This window comes from Protopterus annectens, chromosome 12.part0 (genome assembly GCF_019279795.1).
Source record: "Protopterus annectens isolate FY-2018-M chromosome 12.part0, PAN1.0, whole genome shotgun sequence".
Lineage (NCBI taxonomy): Eukaryota > Metazoa > Chordata > Ceratodontiformes > Protopteridae > Protopterus > Protopterus annectens.
In genome coordinates this window covers 223,668,502-223,692,730 of record NC_056746.1, presented here as the reverse complement: position 1 = coordinate 223,692,730, position 24,229 = coordinate 223,668,502, and the positions used below count along the sequence as shown (strand labels likewise).

At 40.5% G+C, this 24,229-nt stretch overlaps 1 protein-coding gene across 9 annotated transcripts in view; it reads right to left on the bottom strand.

Annotated features, from left to right (window-relative positions):
- The window catches only part of LOC122816469 (myosin phosphatase Rho interacting protein), a 3,136,467-nt gene that overhangs the window by 504,501 nt on the left and 2,607,737 nt on the right, over positions 1 to 24,229 (bottom strand). For 6 of the 9 annotated variants that reach the window (XM_044089284.1, XM_044089283.1, XM_044089285.1 and 3 more), the window contains 2 exons: positions 20,423 to 20,539; positions 2,603 to 6,469 (listed from right to left, as the gene is read on the bottom strand). In XM_044089284.1, the coding sequence (XP_043945219.1) occupies positions 2,603 to 6,469; positions 20,423 to 20,539 (3,984 nt within the window). The remainder of the gene's footprint in view (positions 1 to 2,602; positions 6,470 to 20,422; positions 20,540 to 24,229) is intronic. The other 3 variants (XM_044089288.1, XM_044089289.1, XM_044089290.1) reach the window with 1 other exon arrangement.

Below are 24,229 nucleotides of genomic sequence, written 5' to 3'. Positions count from 1 at the left end.
ACCATAAGCTAATCACCCTTGACATACACATCCCACCCCCCATTAAGAAACCACGGTAAAAAATGTCTCCAAAGCCAACTTCATGCTTCTTAACACAGAAGTGGTTAACTTCATGACACCCATGCAGATGGACAATACAGTTACAACTGCTGAATCCTACACAAAAGCACTTACATGAGTGCATGGATCGTGCTATTCCAAATAGAACCAAGACGCTATCCTCCAAAAAAAGGAAGCCAATCTGGTGGTCCCCTGCCATAAACAAACTGTACAACAGAAGGAAGAAACTGTTGCAAGAGGGAGAGTACAATCCCATGAGCTCCCTGGTCAGCCTCAGTAAGAAGCTGAGATCCCTTATAAGATCCTTCAAAGCTAGCTACGAAAACAAAATTGCCACTAATTCTAAGGACAACTACAAAACATTCTATAGCTATGTCAAGAATCTCGATGGCAACACCTAGATCTGCTCTGAGTTACAGCACAAAGGCAAGAAAATTACAGAACCTACTGATATTGCCAATATCCTGGCAGATAGGTTCAGTGCTAATTTTACCCCCCCCCCCACCTCCTAAAAGGCCCATATCTATACAGGAAGAATGCAAAGTCCTTGTAATCACAACTACTTAGGTAAAAGCTGCACTCTCTAAAGCCAAAAACACAGCATCCATGGGACCGGACAACATCCCAGGCTGCGTTTTACATGTACTTCAGAACGAACTAGGTCCCCACTTAAGCACCATGTTCAATAATAGCCTAGCATCAGGCTTTGTGCCCACTGAATAGCTCACAGCAACAGTTATCCCACTCCACAAAGGGGGAGCCACCACTGATCCTGGGAATTATCGACCTATTAGCCTGGCAAGCCTGGTCTGCAAGGCCATGGAACGTATCATCATGTAACTCATAAACAAAGACATTGGTAACCACCAAACTCTGAATCCCACCCAGTTCGGGTTTGTGAAAGGCAGATCATGCCTCCTGAACCTGATCGTCTTCTTTGAGGCAGTCACCGAAGCCGTAGATGAGGGTAAGGTGGTTCACACAGCCTATCTTGACCTCGCCAAGGCTTTTGGCACCATCCCCCATTCTGGAATTATAGCTAAACTAGGTATAAATCCCTACGTCACAAGATGGGTTGCCAACTGGCACACTGACAGAACCCACACTGTTAAAGTTGCAGACTCCAAATCTGACCTCAAAGCAATGACAAGTGGAGTACCACAGCGTTCTGTCCTGGGACCTCTCCTGTTTGGTATCTACTTCTCTGAAGTACAGGCTAACACAGAAGGCCTCTGGCTAACGAAGTTCGCAAATTAGTGCAAACTAGGAGCCATAGTCAAGTCCCCAAATGATGTGGACATCCTACAGAAGGGCCTCGCTGAGACAGATGCCTGATGTCAGAGCTATGGCCTCAAGCTCAATGCCAAAAAGTGCAGTGTCATCCACTTTGGTAAAAACTCGGTACCCATGAACTACCACATAGGCAGCAATCTACTTAACACCGAATGTCTGATAAGAGACCTTGGGACCCAGGTGGACAGTAGTCTCTCCTTTGATAGTCACATCGCCACAGTAGTCGGGAAGTCCTTCTATGTGGCACACCTCATCATAAAAGGGTTCTTATCCAGGAAAAAAGAGGTCATTGTTCCCCTGCACTCGACACTCAGACCCATTAGAGAGTACAATGCTCCTTTTGGAATGTACCTCACAAGACATCTGCAGCAGCTGGAAAGACCACAGTAGTACCTCACAAAGAGGATTACTGGCCTCAAACAAATGCCCTACATTGAGCGCCTCACAAAACTCCAGCTTTACTCCGTAGCATATCGCCTACTCCGAGGTGATCTCTGTCTAACATATAAAGCTATGTCAAACCAAGACTGTTCGACATGCTACACCTAAAGAAATCCCAATCCCTCCAAGCTACATGCTCTAGGGACCTAAACCTTGTCACCACAATAAACAGGACATGCTGGAGGGATAAATTTCTGTCCCAGAGACTTCCCATACTCTGGAACAGGCTACCCATCTATGTCAAGCAAAATTCTTCATTAGCACTCTTCAAGAAAAATCTTGATGAGTGGATGGGAAATAGAAAATACGCCCCGGGGATCACTTCTGTGTCTCTGCTCGACAGTGGCACAAGAAAATAACTTTCTTGGGTGGCGTAAGCCAGGGAACCTTGTTGGCTATGCTTACGTAGGCCCTTGGGCCAATAGGCCTAATACCTACCTATGAACCTGTAATGCAAAGTCTACTGATTTGTTCCCAAGTAAGTTCTCACGCCAATGCTGATAGCTCCTTATGATGACCTCAAGAAGTAAATGCATCAGTGTATTATAATTCCAACAAGCTAAGTAAATATGCCCTTTCTAAAACAGGCAACATACTGTGAAAGTTATCTAATAACAGCATTTTATATTTTTACAATGATTTCTTTTCTGCAATGTTCTCATGAGGAACACCAGACATCACCATAAATGTTGCTTTTTCATTTTTAACTTTGCAATGCAAACCTGATAAATACTGCATGTTGTCATGTTAAGCAAAGATAACTCACAGCTCCTTTAACAATTTAAAAGTAAATAAAAGTTTTTTTAACCTTTAAGTTCTCCAAATCTTCCTGGTCTTTGTCCTTAAGACCTGATTCATCTTCTATATGTTTATGTTCCAACTCACATTTCATTGCATTCATCTGAGCTTTAAGATCCTGAATTCGATCTCTAAGCAGAAGCAGAGGGCTCACTTCTGTCATGTTAACCTGCACACAATTTACGCAGCTTGTATTGCATTTTACTGCAGTATCTTTGCCACTGGATTTAAACCTGTCAAATAGAGACTCAGATGAGTCCTCACAGTTGTCAAACAAAGCTAGAAGCTCTCTTAGGTTTTGTACATGGAGGCTACATAATTGCTGCTTTTCTTTTTCCAGCATAATCTGTAACTCTTGTGATTTACGGTGGAACATATCCTTCAAACATTGGCTCTCCTCAGTATGTTTTTTTGCCTTGCTCTCAAGATGCTGCAAAGCAGCATCGAGTCTGTTTTGGCTGTCTATCATTTTTTCTTTGAAAGCATCCTCCTTTTTTGACATATCTCGTTCATGTGTTGCTTTCAACCCTTGTAACTCAAGCCTATACTGTTCCTTCACTGCTTTGAGACTCTCCTCCTTCAAGTCCAACTCACTGATATGTTGAGATGCTTGTACTTTAAGGTCATCATTTTGCTTCTTAAGGTTCTGGATAGCCTCAGTGTAATAAAGTTTTTCTCTTTTCAGTATATCTTCATATTTTTCTTGAATAGCAGAAAGAATCCCCATTTGTTCATGGCAAGTAATGTCCACACCTTTCCATGCATCGTTGTCTCTCTCTAATTCCCTTTCATACTCTAGTCTCAAATGATGGACAGCACACAAAATCTGTGCTTGGTTAACTGCTTCTTTCACCAGAAATGGTGAAATATCCCCATGTTTTTTTACACAGGTATATCTAGACAAGGCTTGGGAAACCTCAATTAGATTACACTGTATGACCTTCAGATCTTCAGAAGAATCTGACTGAAGACTACTAGATAAACACTGCAGGAGATCTGCTTCTTTCTTAAGATGACGGGCAAGTTGAACTTGAATGGGGGACTTATAGTGCCTACTAGAGTCACAGGTATCTTCATTAAGCTGTACACCTACATCCTCAAGTGACATGATACAGTCTTTTTCCACTTCTGTTTGATTTATAGACAGTACCAGTTCTGGCTGGCTGATACCTGAAACTATTCTTCCTGGTGATTCCTGCTGTGTGCCAATATTCTCAGAAAACACTTCAATAACTTTATGTAATTCTGAATCCTTACAGAGCTTAATGATTTCCAGTAATGTTTGCTCCCTTTTTTGAAGGGTCAACTTCATTTTTTTGAGGTTTTCTTCAAGGGTTTGCAACCTATAAGGTAAAAAGCAATCTGTCTTTTGTCCAGCAAAAACTAGTTCTGCCTTTAGCAATGTACTGTCGGCCAAAGTATTCGCAGAACTATCCAGGTAAGTATTATTTACATTTTTGTTTCCTAATGTGCTTGCATTATCAATTAATTGCTTTCTTAGACTATCTAACTCAGCACAGAGTTCATTTTCAAAGAGCAATTTCTTGGTTAAAAGATCTGCATAAGCCTTTATTTTACTGGAGGTGTCTGTGCTAAGTAAATAAGCTTCTGCTGCTTTGTCCATCTCATTAAGTCTTTGTAATACATCAGAGTCTGCACACTGCAGCACACCTGCCATCTTGGATAATACAGATGCTTCAAATGCTAAATGCTCTGTAAATAATTTCAGTTTATCTTCTTGCATTTCAAGTTCATAAAAAACACTATCCTCCATTTTTTCAGCACAGTTATGTGTTGTAAAGCTGTTAACTTTCTGGTGTCCATAGGAATCACATGGTTCCCTTAAAAATACAATTACACTATCCAAGCTTGTTTTAATATCAGACAAAGTTTGGAAGAATAATGCATCCTTGTTGTCCTTGCATTCCATCAGTACTTGCAGTTTCTTCCTGCAGGTTTCTAAACAAAATAAGGTATGATTATTTTTACCCTGAATATCTTTTAAGTAGCTGCTGTTGTCCTCAAGTAACCTGAGTTTTTCAATTTTTTCTGAATCTGCCTGCTGTGCCAAATTGTCAGCTCTTGTCAAGCAGTCCCGCAATTGTTCTCTTAACTGAGACTCTGTCTTAACACACTTGGAATGCAACTTCATAAGAACTTCATGATTCTTCTGACTTTGCTGGCTTTCAAGTTCCAGTGTTACTTCTTTTAGTTTTTCCTCGGCTACGTGAAGTTTTACTTCTAATGAATGGATGACAGAAATGCATTCATCAGAGTTATTCATTTCAGAAGGAATACAGTGGGCTGATGATTCAGATGATGCATTGTTTCCTGAAAAAGAGACAGCCTGAGACCCATGTGAAGAAATCCTAGTCCACCTCTTGTCTGGATCTTCAGGATGCAGGTATTTCTGACACTGGATGCATGAGAATCTTATTCTTTGTCTTTTAGTACAATCATTACCTGCGTCAGAGCTTATAAATCTTTCTTTTACATCTTCACATGGAAGCTGCACTGGATTAAATGGATCTTTTATCTCTTTAGTTGTAGAGTTTAGAAATAGTTTCTTGTGTAAACTTTCCAAACTTTGATTTTTTTCTTTTTGCTGTTTAATATGTATTTGCTGGAGCTCATCATAACTCAACTGAAGAGTCTGTATGTGTTGTTGTAACTCAGTTATGCGGTTTTCAGCAGTTTGTAGCCTATTGCTCATCTCTTCCTTCCCTCCAGACACAAGCCCAGATTCAGCACATTCCCATTTTGTCAACAACATCTCTTTTGCATGCAATCTACTTTCAGTCTCCTCTAAGCTGCTGCCTAAAGCTACCATTTTAATAAGAGCTTCATTAAGGTCTATATTCTTCTTCTCAATCATTTTCCCATACATCTCTTTCACTTGTTTTAGCTCTTCTTCCTTTACCTGCACCATTTTCTGAACCTGCTGGAACTCTTCAGACACTTTTTCATAACTGTGTTCGAGATTATAGTAGTCTGTCTCCTGAGACTGCAACCTGGTCTGCAGTTTGGCCACTTCACTATCTGTGTCTGTTAGTTGATTTAGTATTTCTTGGTACTTAAAATCAAGCTCGTTTTTCTCTTCTTTAATTTCTTGGATATGTTCGTTAAGGCTCTGAATAGTTCCCTCTTTTATTTCAAGCTGTTCTTCAAGCTGCTGAACTAACTGACTATTTTCAGGTTTTGAACACAACAAATTCTGCAAAAGTTTTATCTTTTGTTCAGTGTCCTGCAATCTGGCTTCATAATCTTTGAGTCTATCTTTGGATTCCTTCAGGTTTTTTGTTAATGTGTTTTTTTCTCTCTCAAAATTTTCTTGAAGAAGTTTAAACTCCATCTGAAATCTCTCTTCTTTAAAAACAAGGGATTGTTCACTTATTGTAAGCTGCTCAGTGAGATCAGAATTTTTTTCCTGAAGTCTCTGAACTTCTTTCTGATAATCTCTCTGCAATGCATATTGTCTTTCAAGGTCTCTAAACGCTTGAGTCTTTTCAAGAAGCAAGTTTTCAGCAGCTTTCAGTCTTTCTTCACTATCATTTAACTGGGAATGCAATATTTCTTCATTATGCTGCAGTTCTTCAAACAACTCATTTGACTTGTCTTTTTCCAGTTTCATTACACTCGCCAGTTTTGCCAGTGCTTGCTCTTTGACTACAGTTTCAGAGAGAGAAATACTCAGCTTGGATTTCAGCCTCTGAATTTCAACTTCCTGCTGTTTAATTTGATTTTCTGCCTTCCCACAGCTGTGCTTCAGAGAATTAAGCTGTTTTCCGCTCAGCTCCTGATGTTGCTGTATAGCATTAGGCTCAGTCTGCTGATCCTGATGAAGTCTGTTCAGCTCCTCCCATGCATCCACCTCAGTCTTAAAAAAATTGATTAAACAGTAGATTAGTAAGACTCCTCTCGCACTGGACTGAGTGTCACACCTTTTGGTAAAGTGATTAAAGAAAGTCTAAATTACTCTTGGAAGCACTTCCAAGGCTTCAAACTGAGCTTTTTCATTTCTGACAACCTCTACTATTCTCATTTTTTTCATTTTATTTCCTCACACAAACCTCAGTTCCATAATCAAAAGGAATTCATTTCAGACTATCAAAGCTTATACTGAACAGCATTTGCTGTACAGTACATGGAAACAACTGATTCTTCACATTCTGTGTTTTTGCAGGGTCACATTCCCATGTACCCCACCACTATGAAAGAGGCCACATCTCTACTATTACATTCTACTCTGGGGCTGCGCTAACTCAGAGATGGTAGTGTTTTACATATCTTCCCTTCCTTGACAGTCTTATCTTGTAGGGGTGGGTGTGGGAGTACAGGTCTCCATGAAGGTTATGTGGGAGCTTATCTTCCGCAAAAACATTAATCTTGTGTTGCCTGGCATTCTGAATAAAGCTAGCCTTGTTACACTGGTTCAGCAACTATCATCTGGTAAAAAGAGCTTCAGAAGGCTGTGCTTTGACAGTATGAAGTAAAAAAGTGAAAAGGCAGAGTATTACACTTTAGTAAAGGCAACCCAGGTTCAACAAGCATTCTAGGTGCACGAAAAAAGCTTTTAAGAAAAAGACCAGAAACAGCATCTGACAATCATCCATAACCTTTTAGGGTAAGGATGGAACAAGATGCTGATATGGAGACCAAGAAGTCCGCACTCAGCTTTCCTACAGAAGTATGTGCAGGAGTGATAGCATGTGGGTATGTATGCACAGACACAGCCTCCATTGTACTGTCATGTACCATGGAAGAAGCATATAGCCAGTGCATAAACAAAAGGGAAAAAAAAAAACAAAGAATCTCTAGAACGTTGCATGTATCAGACCCATTTTCAACTCTTACCTTGTAAATGGCACCACTTCTTGCACTTGCCTAAATGCTCACCTCAAACTTTTTTCACCCTGTGGAATGAGGGACCTGCCAAAAGTCATGCTTGCCATTTTCACAGGGCCAGTGTACTTATGACCTTGGAGTTCAGGAGGGTAATTAACAAATAAATTGTCTCTTACATTTAATTAACACAGTGCAAATCCAAACAAACGGCAATAAAATTTCTTTGGGGCAATGAAATAGATGCTTAAATAAAAATATGTGGCATTAGTCAATTAAATGTAAGCCAGCAAATAAACTGAATAAGAGGGCAGTAGACTATTCTTCAGCATCCATGACTTTCAAATCTGTAAAAGACATTGCTCATGGTCTGCTGAACTTATCGATACAGCTGGTTGTTTATGATTTTCATTTTTTTATTTAAATGGTGAGCTAGCTATATAATTTCAGCAGATGCTACAAACAGTGAGGTGGCTGTGTAATTTCAACAGTTGTAAATAAATCAATCTTCAAACCGCTGGCTGGCACATAGAATACATTGTGCCAGGATATAAACAATGAGGTATATGTGTAAACAGAAAAAAAAGGTGATAAGTTTTTAGAGAGAAAATTTACTTTAAAGCTTTAACTGAGCATCCATCTATATGTATTACAATGTAATACTGCTTACTAAGGGCAAGTAAGTGCAAACAGCACCTTGTCAGAAGTCCAGGATCCCAGAACTTCCCGAGTTTTACAGATAAAAGCTTCAGTCTCACTATTTAAGCTTCTCACTTTAGCATCCATACCAGAGAAAAAAATCACAATAAATTAACTTGTTTCATATTCATTAGTTTACTGTGTACTCCAAGAAATGTCTGCACACAACAGTTATCTTAATGTATCATCTCAGGCAACATCCTGTGGGGGTTCTTAAGATTAGGTAATAAATGTTACCATAGCTTTGATATGGTATAGTTGCTATGCAGTTTTCATACAAAATTACACTTTTAAACGGGGCAAACAGATGAGATAATGTTGTTTTACAAAATTATTCCTGGCTACCAATGCATTCTTTTTGACTACATAAACCCTTAACTGTTCAGTTGTCCTGTACAACACTGCTGAGTTGCACAACAGCCTCCTCTTTACTGCTGCTGTGGTCTGACATATCTGGAAATGGCCAGTGGTGACAAGCATAATAGCTTCATTACCGAGTGAAATAAAAGGGCAACCAGCTAGATCAACAAGATTAGACCAGTCCAGAGATATGAAGGGAAGATATGGCAGATGTGGGGCAGGAAGCGGTCCATACTACCAGTAACTGTAAAAAACAAGACTGCCTATTAACATCTATAGACACCTTTTAGCACTTGTCAAAAGTTTTATTTTTTGCAAGTACAATAAATTCCTTGGGATATCAGGAGGCTATACTGATTTTCACAGTGGCAACATAATTCTTTAATTTTTTTTTCTGCCATGCACATTTCATACATTAACAGTTAACACCACTCAAATGCAGTATTTAATGGAGTCCATACAATGTAAAAGCCTCTCCCAAGTATGAAAACTATTTAAAAAAATATGGACATGCAGAACAGATCACAAGCCAAGGGCATGCGATTCAGATGGGAAAGAAAATGCCTTTCAGTGACAAGTGAAGAAATGAAAAAGCACAGCTAACAACTTTGGAGTCTTGTGATTCAGCCAGTGCAAAAGTTACACTGGCAATCTAAGCCACAGATGTGACACTCAATTTAAGTTAGTTCATGCTAGACAACATCAAATCATGCAACCCCCATTAAGCATTCAGAAAGGGTTAGTAAAACACACACATCCCAGAACATAAATACGAAATATCACAATACAGTAAGAACATTTACAGTTTAAAATAAAGAGAATACTTTAATACTTGAACCTTTTTTTTCTAGAAGTGTGCAAAAAGCCATTTTGGTGCCTCTTGCACCTATACAAATTAAGCATCATGTCATAACAGCAAAACCGACAGCCTGAGGTTAATTCATGTCTACATACAGAAATCACATTTCTTCCCTAAAAGCTACATAATATGACTTTTAACTGGCAGAACTTATTTGGTAACAATAATATGATTTGTAAACAGCCATGGTGGTTGATAATGAAAAGCAGAATACACTACAATAAAGAATACTGAACTTCCACTGGTAAATTCTATGGTACCTGTTTTATTGCCAATAACTACTGGTCAGAAATTCATTACAGAGATCAAAAAGAGTATTTAAGATACTCTACTTATTAAACAAATACTTCCTTTTCTCAGCATGCAAGTCAAGATTTCTCATGGAAACATACAAACTCAAATCTTTACAAAGCAGATATGCTGCACCAAGCACACACACAGGTATGTGCATATAATATTACAAGTTCAGAATGAAGAAAAGCAAAGAAACTAGTTCTCCAGTTGCTGGTTTTCATGTGTGCCTGAGGCAATGAACTTTAAGTAGCTCAGCAAGTTAGCAAAGGGGACCTTGCTGGTATAATACACCAGAACAAAGGGCAACATTATCACTGTACAGGGACAGGTTTGCACTCCATCACTGGGCTGTTTGTTAGTTTTTCATTGTGCCCAATTCTGTTTATCTACCTGAGACAATGGTATTCTTCAAACAGTTTTCCTCATTTCTTGGACCCAAACAAATCATTTTGCCCTCACAGTATTGTGTGACTGGCAATTTGTTGTTTTAGTACAGTGCAATATCCATGATTCAAACAAAAGTACAGTTGTACAAAATCTTACCATAACAGTACATGTCCCTCTCTTCACTGTTGCAATATTCTTTACTACAGAATTCCCTGCCAAGGGTACTCAAATGTCTGGCCAGTATACCAAAGCCTTAGGATTTTACTGAAGCCATACATCAGATGTATGTTCCCTGCTCAAGGCGTAGGTCATTAAGGTGACATACGGACATACATATCTCAGAACTGAAAAGCCCCAGGAAGAACAACAGTCCTATGAAGTAGAATGAACATGAGCATCCAGAAAAAGAAGAAAAAAGGGAAACAGCACAGCAGAAGGGGAAGGGCGGAGGGACTGAATACTGCAATAGTGAAAACAAGGACATCTACTGTTGTGGTAAGATTTTACACAATTGTACTATGTCCTTCAATATCAGTGTTGCAGTATTCTTTACTAAAAAGAGAGTACAGAAGCTCAAGAGGAAACTTGGGTGGGGGAAGGCCCAGAAGAGCCCTCAAGAAACTCATGCATAATAGCTCTGGCAAATTTAGCTCTTTCTCTGAAAACATCCAATTTGTAATGCCTAGTAAAGGTGTGGACAGAGGTCCAAGTAGCAGCCTTTAGGCTGGAACTGATATCCAATCCTTTGAAAAAAGCACCAGAGGAAGCCATGGCTCTGATAGAATGAGCCTTTACAGAGGCAGAATGTCTTTTCCCATGAAAGGAATAACAAAAACAAATGGCCTTAGAGATCCATGAAGAAATGGTTTGCTTATTAACAGCCAAACCTAGAGATCTGGGATGAAAGGAAATAAAAAGCTGTTCTGACTTGCGAATGGCCTAAGTCTTATCTAAAGAATACATTTGCTGTCTATGGAAATCCAAGGTGTGAAGAACCTTCTCAATAGCAGACTGCGGAGAAGGAAAAAAGGAAGGCAAATTAATAGACCGAATAAGAGACAATTCATTAATCACCATGGGCATAAAAGAAGGATTAGTATGAAGTGACACCCTGTCCCTATGATAACCTAAAAAAAAAAAAGAGGAACAGCCACAAGAGCCCAGCATTATGACACTCTCTTAGCTGAAGTAAGGGCCAAAAGAACAGTCTTCCATGTACTATGTTGCAAGGAAGCTGAAGTTGCAGGCTCAAAAGGAGCCATAGTAACTTTTTCAAAAACAAAGTTAAGGTCCCAGGAAGGTGGAAAAGGCTTCCTGGGAGGCCTGATATGAAGGATGCCTTTAAGAAATTGTGTGACCTCAAACCTAGAGGCCAGAGGAGGAGTTAATGGTAGACAAGCAGAAATAGCTAAAAGGTGAACTTTAACAGAAGAATATGCTAACCCAGCATGCAGCAATTCACATAAACCAGGGAATTGTTATGGCTAGGCTTGTATAGGCCCTAGGGCTGATAGCCTAATACCAACCTATGAACCTATAAACCTATAAACCAAAGGGATCACCACAGAAAACGGATCCTGGTTATGAGTAAGGCACCAAACATAAAATCTCTTACATCTGGACACACAGGATTTCCTGCCCTCCTGCAGAACCCTAAGCACATTCTCAGAAAAAGGTGCCTAAAAGGGATCAAAACCCAGTCACCTATAATATCAGCTGAACAGTGGACAATTGAGAACGGATAAGAGACTACTTGTCTAACTAGTGGTGAATGCCTGCCCTTGGCAAAGTGCAGAAGAGGGAACCGATGCTGTCTGAGCCAAAAGGGAGTCACAAGCAAGATTTTTTTTTGGTGGTGGGGGGTCCTACTCTATCTTGAGTAGGACCCTCAGAATCAGAGGAAGGGGAGGAAAAGCATACAGAAGCATCCCCTTCCAAGAAAATGATAGGGTGTCCACCTTACAAGCCAGAGGACTTGGGACTCTGGTGGCAAAAACAAAAAGTTGTCTATTCAAAGGGAAGGCAAAAAGCTCTACCTGAAAATTACCCCACTGATGGACAATGTCCAAAAACACATCTCTGTGAAACATCCACAAATGCTTACATTCACAAATATAAAAATCCATTTTTATACACACCCTCTGACTTTCTTTAGATCTACACTTTACAGTACTAATCTACTATTTCTTCTTCCTTCTCTATATATACTTACTCTATTACCTCAAATCATTTCAAGTCTTCCTCAAAAATATCATACTATGCTAATCTACCTAATACATATGCTACTCTATTAGGGTCTATATTATAAGTGCAAAAGCTTAAAAGAGCAAACGCTCTTTTGTCGGGCTGTAAACATCAAATCAACTAAATAGCAGAGAGACAGAAAAGCAATTTTTTTCCCAGGGAAAAAAATCACTGGGCTGTTTTCTGGACTTAGCCATTTCCTCCACTGTGTTGCGATCTCATAGTTGGTATATTTAAGTAGGGGGGTGTGGAGTGAGAAGCCCCCCCACTTTATTTTGTGTTTGCATTTGTTTTGGGGTCTTTTTTGTTTGTTTTTTTCCCCTGGGGGGAAAAATCGCTATTCCATGTCTTTGCTATTTAGTGGTTTCAATGTTTACAGCTTGATAAAAGAGGGTTTGCTCTTTTAAGCTTTCAAGCTTATAATATAGAACCACTCTACTGCCTCAAATCATTTCAAGTCTTCCTCAAAAATATACTGTGCTTTGCTAGTCTAGTTTGTATAATACTGTATACTCTTTGATGTACAAATTTTGTTAAAATTGTTAATGTGTCATCTCTTTCGGTTATTTATATTTTGCAATGTGTAGTTTTCATTGTTGACCTGTACTCTGTAATTTTCTTGTGATATAATGTTTGTTTTTCATATTGTTGGAGCTTTTCTCCACAGGGCTCCAATGAAAATGGACCTGTGTCCAGTTGGACTTTCCCAGTAAACAAATGTTAAATAAAATAAAGCCATTCATGAACCGGTGTTTTGGACCTGCACAGAGACTCTGCCACTATAGTTTCCTATGAAGGAATGTATACAGCCTGAACAGTCACTTGATACAGGGCAGCTAGATCCCAAACTTCAACAGCCAGTCTGCAAAGAACGTAAGACCGTGCCCCCCCCCCCCCCCTTGCTTGTTGATGTACCACACCACTGTGGCATTGTCTGTAAAGATTTTGAGAGGCCTTGGAAGAAAAAAGGAATGAAAGGTCTGAAGGGCGAAAAGGAGAGCTCTCATCTCCTTGATAATGATGTGGTCAGACCTATGATGAGGAGGGCCAGAGACCCTGGACCTTGAGGGGACTAAAACTAACCATCCAGTGTCTGAGACATCTGAGAAAAGTTCCTGAGAAGGGACTAGGGGCTGAAAAGGAAGTCCTAGGTTGACACAATTAATGAATCTACCCATGAAGCTTGAGTTTGAGCCATGGAAGAGGAAGGACTAGAACATCTAGAGGATGACAGTGTTGGAGCCATACTGGCTTTGGAAACTACTGTAGTTTTCTCATATGAAGCCTGGTTAGAAGTAGTATAGGAATTGTGGAAGCCATGAATCCTAGTGCCCTTAGAAATTCCCTGGTTCTAACTGAAACCCAAAGAAAAAGAAAGGAGTGAAAAAAGGTGAGTAAAGAAAAAGCCTTGGAAGAAGGCAAGGAAGCCAGCATAGGGATGTGGTCTGGAGCCTGCAGCCGAGAAATACATGATCCTGAGAAGGAACTGGAACACATTTTCTGGAAGTTTATTGCAAAACCCAGGCTTTGCAAAAAACAAACAGTATAATGAAGGTGCAAAAACAAGGTGTAAGGGGAGGAAGTCTGAATGAGTAGGTCTTCCAGATAAGCAAAGATTTGAACCCCTCTCATTCTGAAAAAAAACAATCACAAGAGTGAGGCATTCAGTGAAAACCCTTGAGGTAGTAGAAAGACCAAAAAGGCAAAGCAGAGAACAGAGAAATGAAAAAACTACCTGAAAAGTGGATGAATCAGGATGTGAAGATAAACATCCTGGAGATCCAGAGAGACCAGAAAAGCCTGAGGGAGAAGAGGAGGACACAGGGTCTGAAGGGATAACATCCAAAAGAAAGGGATCTTCAGAAACGTGTTGAGCCGACAGAGGTCCAGAAAGGGTCTCAAGGTGTCTTCCTTCCTGGGGGCATAGCTTGAATGCTGCCTGTGCCAAAAGGCCCTGAAGTAGTTCTGGGAAGAAAGGAAGTATTCCTGAGAAGGTTGAGGGATGCCCAGAAAAGGAGGAAGGTCCGTTTATTCAGCATGTTTAGGAATGCTTCCTTGAAATGGGATGCAGCATCTTCTAGAAGCAGAGCAGGATCATGGTCAAATGGGCCCCTAGGCAGGGTAGTGGATCAGCCTCAGCTCCACCCCAACCCCTAGCTGCCATTCAGTGTGCATACTATTTTCTTGACTTCTACAATGAGTACAGATATATTTAACTTAAAACTTTTATTTCAAATTTTATAGCACAAATACTGACAGCCTTTTGCTAAACAAAAACAATAAAGTCTCACAATGAAAACAGACTTGGAATGAACAGTAAACTTCTCTGCCCTTGAAATTCACATTAATTGAAACAACACTGAAACTTATATCCAAACAATATGCATTTGGCCAGTGGAGGATATAGTTTACCATCAGACTGTGTTCAAGCCATAGGCCTCTAGCACACATTTCACGACCAAGCATACATGTATGTGTTCTATGACTTACCTTTCTGTTTGTATTTAAAATGTAAGAACCAATAATGACAAAACTACCCATTTCAGAACATTTCAACCACAAAAGGCCACTCAAATTTCTATCATTACAATCCACCAGTATCAGTCAATGTGCACAATCTTTGCAGGAGCAAAAGTCATCTAAATAATGCCACATTAAAGACATCTGAAACTAATGAAGAGATTGTTGTTAACAGACAACTTTAAATGTCAGTGTTTCATCCAGAAATTCAGTGCCTGCTGCCCTTGAAGAATAGCTGCCTATATTATATAAAAAAAAAATGGCAAGCCAGTAATACTGCAATAGGAAACAACTGGTAAATCGAAAGCAGGTTCATAGTTACTAGGGGTCTCATCCAAAGGAGGACAAATTCAGTAGTGCGCATTTCCATCCCCCCTTAAAGTGCACCACAGTATCAGCAATCCATCTACATGGTGTGGAAGTATAACCCACAGCCTTCTAAACCAAAGGCAAGTACCTGCTGTGCTACCGACACTGCTTTTAATTTCTACAGCTCAAACACAGATGGACATTTGTTAAACAAAACAGCTGCACACTGAAAACAGACTTAGCATGAGCAACAGTAATCTTCTCTTCCCTTGAATTCGCAGTGCCTTGAAAATGCACTCAAACTCACATTCCTTGAAAAATGCCCCTGATGACTAACTGAGCAGTCTAGTAGTTGATGTTTATTGGTTCATAGATGTTTACTAGGCTAATGACTGCAGGGGCTTTTTTAAGCCTAGCCATGCATCCCAAATCTGATATGTTCTGGTACCCTTGAAAAGTGCAAACAGGGGCTTGGGAGATGACACATTTAAAAGCAGGGGCCTGGGTGATGAACCATTTCCAGGTTACCTGTATCCACTAGAGACATATGTGCCAAGCTAGGGACGGCTTTCCTGTTCTCCATCCAAATGTCCCACGTTACACTTGAAATGGGTTAGGAAGGAGCTTCACATGGATGGGGAGCCTATTCCAGAGATGGGGTAGTGACCTTTGCTCCTGCAAAGACTGTGCACATTGACTGATATTGGTGGATTGTAATGACAGAAGTCTGAGTGGCCTTTTATGGTTGAAATATTCTGAAATGGGGTCCTGTCTCTCCAGGAGGTCCTATTTATATCACAGGCAAGGTTTAAGTCTTTATAATGGGTTATTCTGGAGCTGTTTGTTTTGCTTATATGCTTGCAGGTCTATCAGAGTGGTATCTGATAATGGCCTATATGCCACGCATAGATCTCCCATCAACAGCCTATAGGAGACAGAATACAGGGGACAGGGCTTGAGGAGGTCTGCATAGGACATTTTACTTACTTACTTGCTGTATTCTTTTAGTGAGGAACCTCTGTGGATGTTCCATTTTTTTGGGGGCACTACACTCAATGACAAGTCTGATGGATGCTGAATACAGTGGAACAATGACTTCCTTGGACCTAGATGCAACACCTTTATTAATAAGTTGTACAACACAGAATGATTTCCTCACTACTGTAGACATGGGATGGTCAAAGGCTAGATTACTGTCTGTGTGTGTCCCCAAGTTCCTGACTACTGGGTCAACTCTTAACGGGTGTGCTGTCAATATGATACTTATCACGGGTGGATACCTTCCCGAAGGATACTATTATGCATTTCTTGGCATTTAGTTTTAGTCCATGGCTCTGACACCAGTTGTTTGTATGCGTCAGCCCTTCCAGGAGAAAATTGTCGGTGTGGGATCCAATGGCAGCTCCTAATCTGCAAATTTAGTTAGCCAGAGACCACTGACATTAGCCTTGACTTCAGAGAAGTAAATCCCAAAAAGAAGTGTTCAAAGAACTGATCCCTGAGGGACTCCACTTGTGACTGGCCTCTTTGCAGAGGTGGATTCCCTAATTTTAACTTTCTGGGTCCTGTCTGTGAGCCAACTGGCTATCCACCGGTTACATACAGGTTTGTACCTAACATCTTGAGTTTGTGAACAATGCCCAAGTGGGGTATTGTTTCAAATGCCTTGGCCAGGTCAAGGTAGGCAGTGTGAACCATTTTGCCCTCATCCGTTGTTTTGGTGACCTTCTCAGGATTCAAGCTGTTCATTCCTGTAACCAAGATACAGGGTTTGAACCTAAGCAAGTTAATTATACTACCATCCCTAACTACGGCCTTTTACACATATGGGCATAAGCACACACGCCCTTCTATGTCGGATTAGTTCTGTAGCACACTTACCTACCGAAGGAAAGGCTCACTCTTGCTCGTCTTTCTCATGGCAGCAAGCAGTTTTCAATGTTTAAATCCCACAGTAAAGTTTCAGCATTTAAATCCACAATGCGTGTGTATCATACTAAAGTAGCACATGACACAAACTGTTTACTTAAAGAAGAAATATAATTTTGTTTTAATTATTTAAATTAAATGTTGTGGCAGACACCCCCTAAGGTAACTTCTGCTCTCTCTAGAGGACAATTTTTAGTATGTCCCAGTTACAATGGCATAGACAGGTGGGAGACCAGTTGAGGGGTGGCAATCTAGGGAGCTATAGAGGATGCTAGGTGACTTAGCTATGTTTTTTTGTCAGACATATACTGGACATATGCAATACATTTCAAGGTAACTTCAGAAATTTCAAAACACTGAAATATGTACATAAGTCATTAAGTATCATGTGCATACGCATAATAAATAATTTCCAGGCCAAAATGTTCCCTTGTCCAAATTCTTAATAGCTACAAAAACAGAACAAGATTTACTGCACCAAACTTTCACTTAAAATAATAAATTGAATATTCCCACTTTTCGCAAAACAGTGCCCACTGGAAGGGAAAACATGAAAGACCAGTGGGACTTTCTGGGCAAAACCCAGATGCAAAAACAGGAATAAGCTGACAGTCTCCCCCCTACTTTTTGCTTCATTCTTTCTGGGTTAATCCAGTGCCCTCATCTACTGCCAGGTCTACCACCCTCTCCTACAACCCCAGGACTATTTTCATTCTAAGACAGAGGCTGAAGTAGAACCTAGGAGCATCCTGTAGGGGTTGTGCTGTTAACTGCTTTCACTGGGGAATTTGTTTCCCCATTCATGAGCTATCCCTTGATTCCTCCCTCACCAGCATTTGCCTGTTACATCAGAGTGCTGCTCCGCTCTTGGTCCATGTCTACCCATGGGGAATGCCAAGACTAATTCACACCCCCCCCCCCTGGGCATGTCGATCTCTATTTGCCAGTACCTCAGACACCAGGGCCTCTAATCAAACCAGGGTCATCTGGATGGCCTTGATAAGATAACCCATCCCAGCATGGAGGACCGTGTCAAAGGCCTTGGCAAGGGCAAGCATCCTCAGCACAGATGAAATTCTTATTGAGTTTTCTGCCCAAGCACTATTTTTTACAGGTAAAAGATTCTGCACATTGTCAAGGGAAGTGAAACAAATGGAGAAAAATGATTCAGTTTCATGTAATCTCTTGTGTTAATGGAGTGCAGGAAGAATATTAATTATTATGAACTGATCAAAGTAGCATTACAATGCTATAAATGCATTCCTTTAGTAAAAGGGTGATCACAGGTAGATAGCAAACCTGTAAAAACAAATGTGCATCAGGCTGCCATAAAGATATTCTCAAGCATATATGTAAGGGGAGGGATTTATAAATAATTTAATTAAATGGACAAGTATGCTGGTCTGGCTTGGGTTGACTTCAGTTATGACCTAGGGCACAAAGCCAAATGTAGTAAACATGGGCGTTTTACAGCAGCCTGTCAACTGGCCTGTTTTAGAGAAGTAGAAGGAAACTGGAGTACTCAGAAAAATTCATGCATAGGTAAAGGAAGCGTGCACAAATGGTAACCAAAAGTAAGAACTGAACCCTGGCTCCTGAAACTGTGAGGTGGGCATCTTAGCCGCTGAGCTGTCAAATAACAGTGCTTAAAGTTTCATTTCCTATGTTACTTCTAGCTTTGCAAGGTGCAAATTAATTCAAAATACAGTCATCTAAATGGAATTTAAGGACATGCACTACAGGGACCTTCCCCATATACAAAAAACTCGAAATAAGATTGATAATTCAATGAATTACTGCCCATGTCACAAGTGATAATTCAATAAAGATATTTCTTGTTAAAAAAAAAAAAGATGTAAGAGTCCCAAATCCACCCATGCCATTCTCACTCTCATCTTCTGCATTTCTTCTTGGAAGATAAGACACTGACAATATTTGCCCCCTACATGAACTGGGTTACTGAAGGGGGGGGGGGAGCAGAGGCATTCTTTGAAAGATCAGAAGTATACAAAAAATGCTGAAGGCTATATTTGTATGAGAGCAAAGGTACCCCAATAGAAAAGACATAAATCCACATTTCCTGTCCTAGATTTTAAATGGGATGGAATTTTGCCTTTTAGAAAAAAATGGATAATTCATTTTGAGGGAAAAATTGAGACACTCAAATGCCATTAAAATGGGGAGATCAAATACAATGGTCTACATTTTCATAAAGGACAATTAAAAATGGCAGCATCTCTACAGAAACAATCAGAGAAAAACCACAGGACACTGTACAGCATGTAAGCAGCAGCAGAAAATCAACTTTGTTAGGCACACTTTGGAAAATCATACACAAGGGGCTGATTGTTTACAGGGGTGGTGATAAGGGTATGGGTCTGGGTAATATTACTATTTGCTGCAGCTGTGTTTGCTGTGAAACCAATGATAAAAACATTCAGCTATGTACTTACTGATGAAATGTATACTCTTAAAACATTTTCATGGCCTGAGAAGTGCTCTAATCTGATCCCCCTCTTTCAGGATATCTCATCAATGGTCTTGAGGTCTAGAGTTTGAGATATTGGACTTCAAACCCATCACCATCTCTCCAAAAGAGATGAGCTACAACATGCTAAAGAGAGAGACCAATATCTGTGAATTATGAAATACTGACAATGCCAAAAAGCCTTTTCTTGTCCCTGTTTTGTCCACCTGGCCAGATCAGTCCAAGAGCTTGTTTTCCCACAAGTTATTCACTACACCCGAGGGCAATCATTTTTTGACCTGCTACTCCAGTTATGCAAGATATTCATCCTGGGCCAATGGTGAAGCTGGGAGCAGTACCCTGCTGAACCTCTGGCCAGACTAGTAAGTTAGAACATGATAGTCTAAGACCCGGCAGAGAGACCAACCTGGTCAGTTATTAACCTTGAGTGAAACAAAAGAAAAGAAAAATATTAAATGAAAAAATAAAAGTAAAACATGACAGCTTCCTGGCAACAACAGCAGTTTTTAAACACCTATCAAAATGGTTTACAGTAAAGGAGGAAAGAAGTGAGGATGGCATGGAATTTTTAGACTTGTGGAATTGACTGCCACTAGATAAGTAACATTAAGGTGGTGGTGACTTCTCTCTGAGACAAGGAGGTTGTGTTCTGATACTAGTAACTGACAAGTAAAAGTTACTAGTGACATGGCCTACAAAAATAAATCAAATCATTGCTGAGACAACTGCTGTATCCTGTTAACTGTCAAATTTAGGAATGCAAGAAATGTAACGTACATCACACACACATCCACATATACAAGGAAAACATGCTTAATCACCTAATCTCCTAAGAACAATGGCTATTTTGCACACTTCTAGCATCATAGGGGTTTGAGGAATCACATCAGGTTCAGTACCTGCAAGACATAGCCATCCCGGGCACTCTGCTCTCGCTCTTGGGCAACTTTCAAATTCTCCTGCAGCAAACGGTTTTCTTCATAAAGGCTTGTGAGCTCCTTCTGTGCCTGATCCAGCTGCAAGTCCAAAAATAAGAATACAAACTCAGCAAAAGGTAACATTTTGATGTTCTTAGTACTATTTTAACAGAGAAAGTACAGTTGTGTACAATCTTACCATAACAGTGGATGCCTTTCTCTTCACTGTTGCAGTATTCTTTACAATAGGGATCCCCTGCCAAGGGTAGCCCATGGTCTGACCAGTAAACAAAAGCCTTTAAGTTATAATATCTATGCTGAATGTCACTCCTATGCTCCCTGCACATGATGAAGGGCAAAGAGCTGATGTACGAATGTGTCACTCTCAGAAATGAAACGCCCCAGGAAGAATGACAGTACATTCAGACAGAGGAGGGGAGGAGTGAATACTGCAACAGTGAAGAAAAGGACATCTACTGTTATTGTAAGATTTTACACAACTGCACTATGTCCTTCCATATCACTGTTGTAATATTCTTTACAACAGGGAGAGTACAAAAGCTCAGGAAGAAGTTGGGAGAGGAAGGACCAACACAGCCCTCATGAAAACAATGTAGGATTGCACTGGCAAAATTGGCTCTAGCACTAGAAACAACATCCAACTTACAGTGCTAGGTAAAAGTATGCACAGACGTCCAAGTAGCTGCCTCAAGAATAGAATTAGGATTCAAATGTTTGAAAAAAAAAAAAAAAAAAGGCACCAGAAGAAGACACAACCCTAGTAGAATGAGCCCAGCAGAAGGAATATCTTCCTATGAAAGGAAAAACAAAAGGAAATATGGGTTTAGATATCCAGGAAGAAATGATTTGCTTGGAAACAAACAAACCTAAAGACCTAGGATGAAAGGAAACAAAAAGCTGCTCATATTTACGAATTGCTTTAGTTTTATCCACACAACATCCAAGTTGTCTATGCAAATCCAAGGTGTGAAGAACCTTCTCAATAGCAGACTGTGGAAAGGGAAAAAAGTGGGCAAATGAACAGACTGATTAAGAGACAACTCATTAATCACCTTGGGCATAAAAGAAGGATTAGTATGAAGAGATATCCTGTCTTTATGAAAGACCAAAAAAGGAGGAACAGCCACAAGGGCTTGCACACATCTGGCAGAGGTAATGGCCAAAAGAAGTGACTTCCAAGAACAATACTGTAAGAAAACTGAAGCTGCAGACTGAAAAGGAGCCTGAGTCAATTTTTCCAAAACACAACTAAGGTCGCAGGAAAGAGGAATAGGTTTCCTGGGTGGCCTAATGTGAAGGACGCCTTTAAGAAACTGTTTGACCTCAAATCTAGAAGTCAAAGTCATCCAAGCAGAAAAAGCTGACAGGTGGTCTTTAACAGAAGAGTATGCCAACCCAGCATTGAATAATTCACACAAGTAAGACAGAACCAACGGAACTTTCTCAATAAGTGGATCCATGTTACAAGAAAGACACCAGACAGAAAATCTCTTCCATTTGGATAAATACGATTTTCTGGCAGTGGGATTCCTGGCTTGCTGCAAAACAGAAAGTACGTCCACAGAAAATAAAAGGTGCCTAAAAGGGATCAAAACCTTATCACCCACAATGTCAGTTGGTGAGTGTTGAAGTGGGGATAGATGAGAGACCCCTTATCTTATGCAAGTAGGTCCACCATGTAAGGTAACTTGTGATGACTGCCCTTGGATAGATGCAGAAGCAATGGGAACCAATGCTGTCTGGGTTAAAAGGGAGTCACCAACAAAATTTTGTTTGAACACGACCCTTGGAATGAGAGCATAGGGAGGGAAGGCATTAAGAAACATCCCCTTTCAAGAAAAAGAGAGGGTGTCCATCTTCCAAGCCAGAGGACATGGGACTCTGGTGCAAAAGAGTGGAAGTTGTCTGTTCAGAGGTGATGCAAAAAGATCTACTTGAGCAATACCCCACTGGAAGACAATGTCCAGAAACACATCTCTGTGAAGCATCCACTCATGAGTCTGTGTTATGGACCTGCTCACAGAATCTGCCACAATGTTCTGATTAGAAAAAATGTAACCTGCCTGAAAGATCACCTGATACTGGACCAGTTAGATACCAAACCTGAAGAGCTAGTCTGTACAGGAGATAAAATCTTGTCTCCCTCTGCTTGTTGACGTACCACATCACTGTATTATTGTCTCTGAAGAAAAAAGAATGAAAAGCCTGAAGCACCAGAAGAGCTCTCATCTTTCTGATACAGATGTGGTCATTCTTTTGATGGAGACAAAAGGCCCTGCACTTTTAGATGACCGAATGAGACCTCCCATCCCATGTCAGAGGCATCTGTAAGGTGTTCCTCAGTGGGAATTGGAGGTTGAAAAGAAAGTCCAGTGTTGAGGGGCAAATGATGAATCCACAACTGAAGTTCCAGCTTGGGGCAAGGGAGAGAGGGGAATTGTAAAATCCAAAGGATGAGAATGTTGAAGCCAGAATGGCTTTAGCAACCACTGGAGCTCTGTCATTTGAAGCTTGGGCAAAGAAGCATAGGAATGGTGGAAGCAATGTATACCTGAGCCCTTAGAAACTCTCTGGCTATAATGGAGTCCAGGGGAAGAAGGGACTGAAAGAAAGCAATAAGAGTTAAAGCTTTGGAAAGAGGCACACGCACCAGCATTGGAACAGTCTGGAACTTGCATCCTAGAAAAAACATGACCCTGAGAAGGATTCAGGAATGATTTTGGGAAATTCACTATAAAGCCTAGGCTTTGCATGAGACAACTAGTAAAGTGAAGATGCAGAAGCAAAATCTCCATATAAGAGCCCTGAATGAGAAGGTTGATCAGGTAAGGGAAGAGCTGGATGGCCTTCAATATGCACAAAGCAATCACATGAGAAAGGCATTTGGTGAAGACCTATGGGGAAATAGAGAGGGCAAAAAAGAGAACTGAAAATGCAAGGAAGCAAAGGAGAAATGCAAAAACTTCCTGAAAAGGGGATGAACAGGGATATGGAAATAGGCATCCTTTAGATCCAGGGAAACTAGAAAAGGCTGAGAAAGAAAAAATAGGAAACAAGGTTTGAAGGGCTAGCATCTGAAAGGAAGGAACCTTCAAAAAGGTTTTAGCTGAGACAGTTGCAGAATGGGTCTCCAGGCGCATTCTACTTTCCTGGGGACCAAAATCATTCTGGAGCAATCCCCCTCCACCCTTTGAGAGTTGGAACTTCTCGAATTGTTCCTTGAGACAACAGGCCCCAAAGTACCTCTGGAAAAAAGAGGCAGCTGTTCCTGAGGAGGCTGAGGAATGCCCAAAAAAAGGGGAAAGAGATTACCAAACCATATAACACCCCTGCTGAATTCTGGATAGAACACAAGAATCTTGAGAGATCTTTAGCCAAACAGGAAGGGACACGGAAAGACAAACAGAAAGAGGAATGTGGCAGTGAAGACAGGGGCAAGGATAGTCAGATAGCACCTGGCTTGTCTGGAAAAGGAGGCTTCTGAGCTTCAGGAGTTTGAAAAGACTTAGGAGGAGACACTCTACCACACATCTTTCCTCTGGGGGAGGGTGACAATGTCTGCAGACAAAAGCAGGTTTATTAAGGTAATTCCTTTGAAACTTGGAAACAGCTGAAACAAAAATATGTTTCAAATCCTGTAAAGCCTTACCCTTTTCCTGGAGGGACTTAAACAGCTCAGCAGCAGCAACACCAAAATGTTTATTATCTAGAGAAGCATCCATCAGCTTAGCCTTAACATCACCAGGCAAAGGCTGGAGTCAAAGCTAA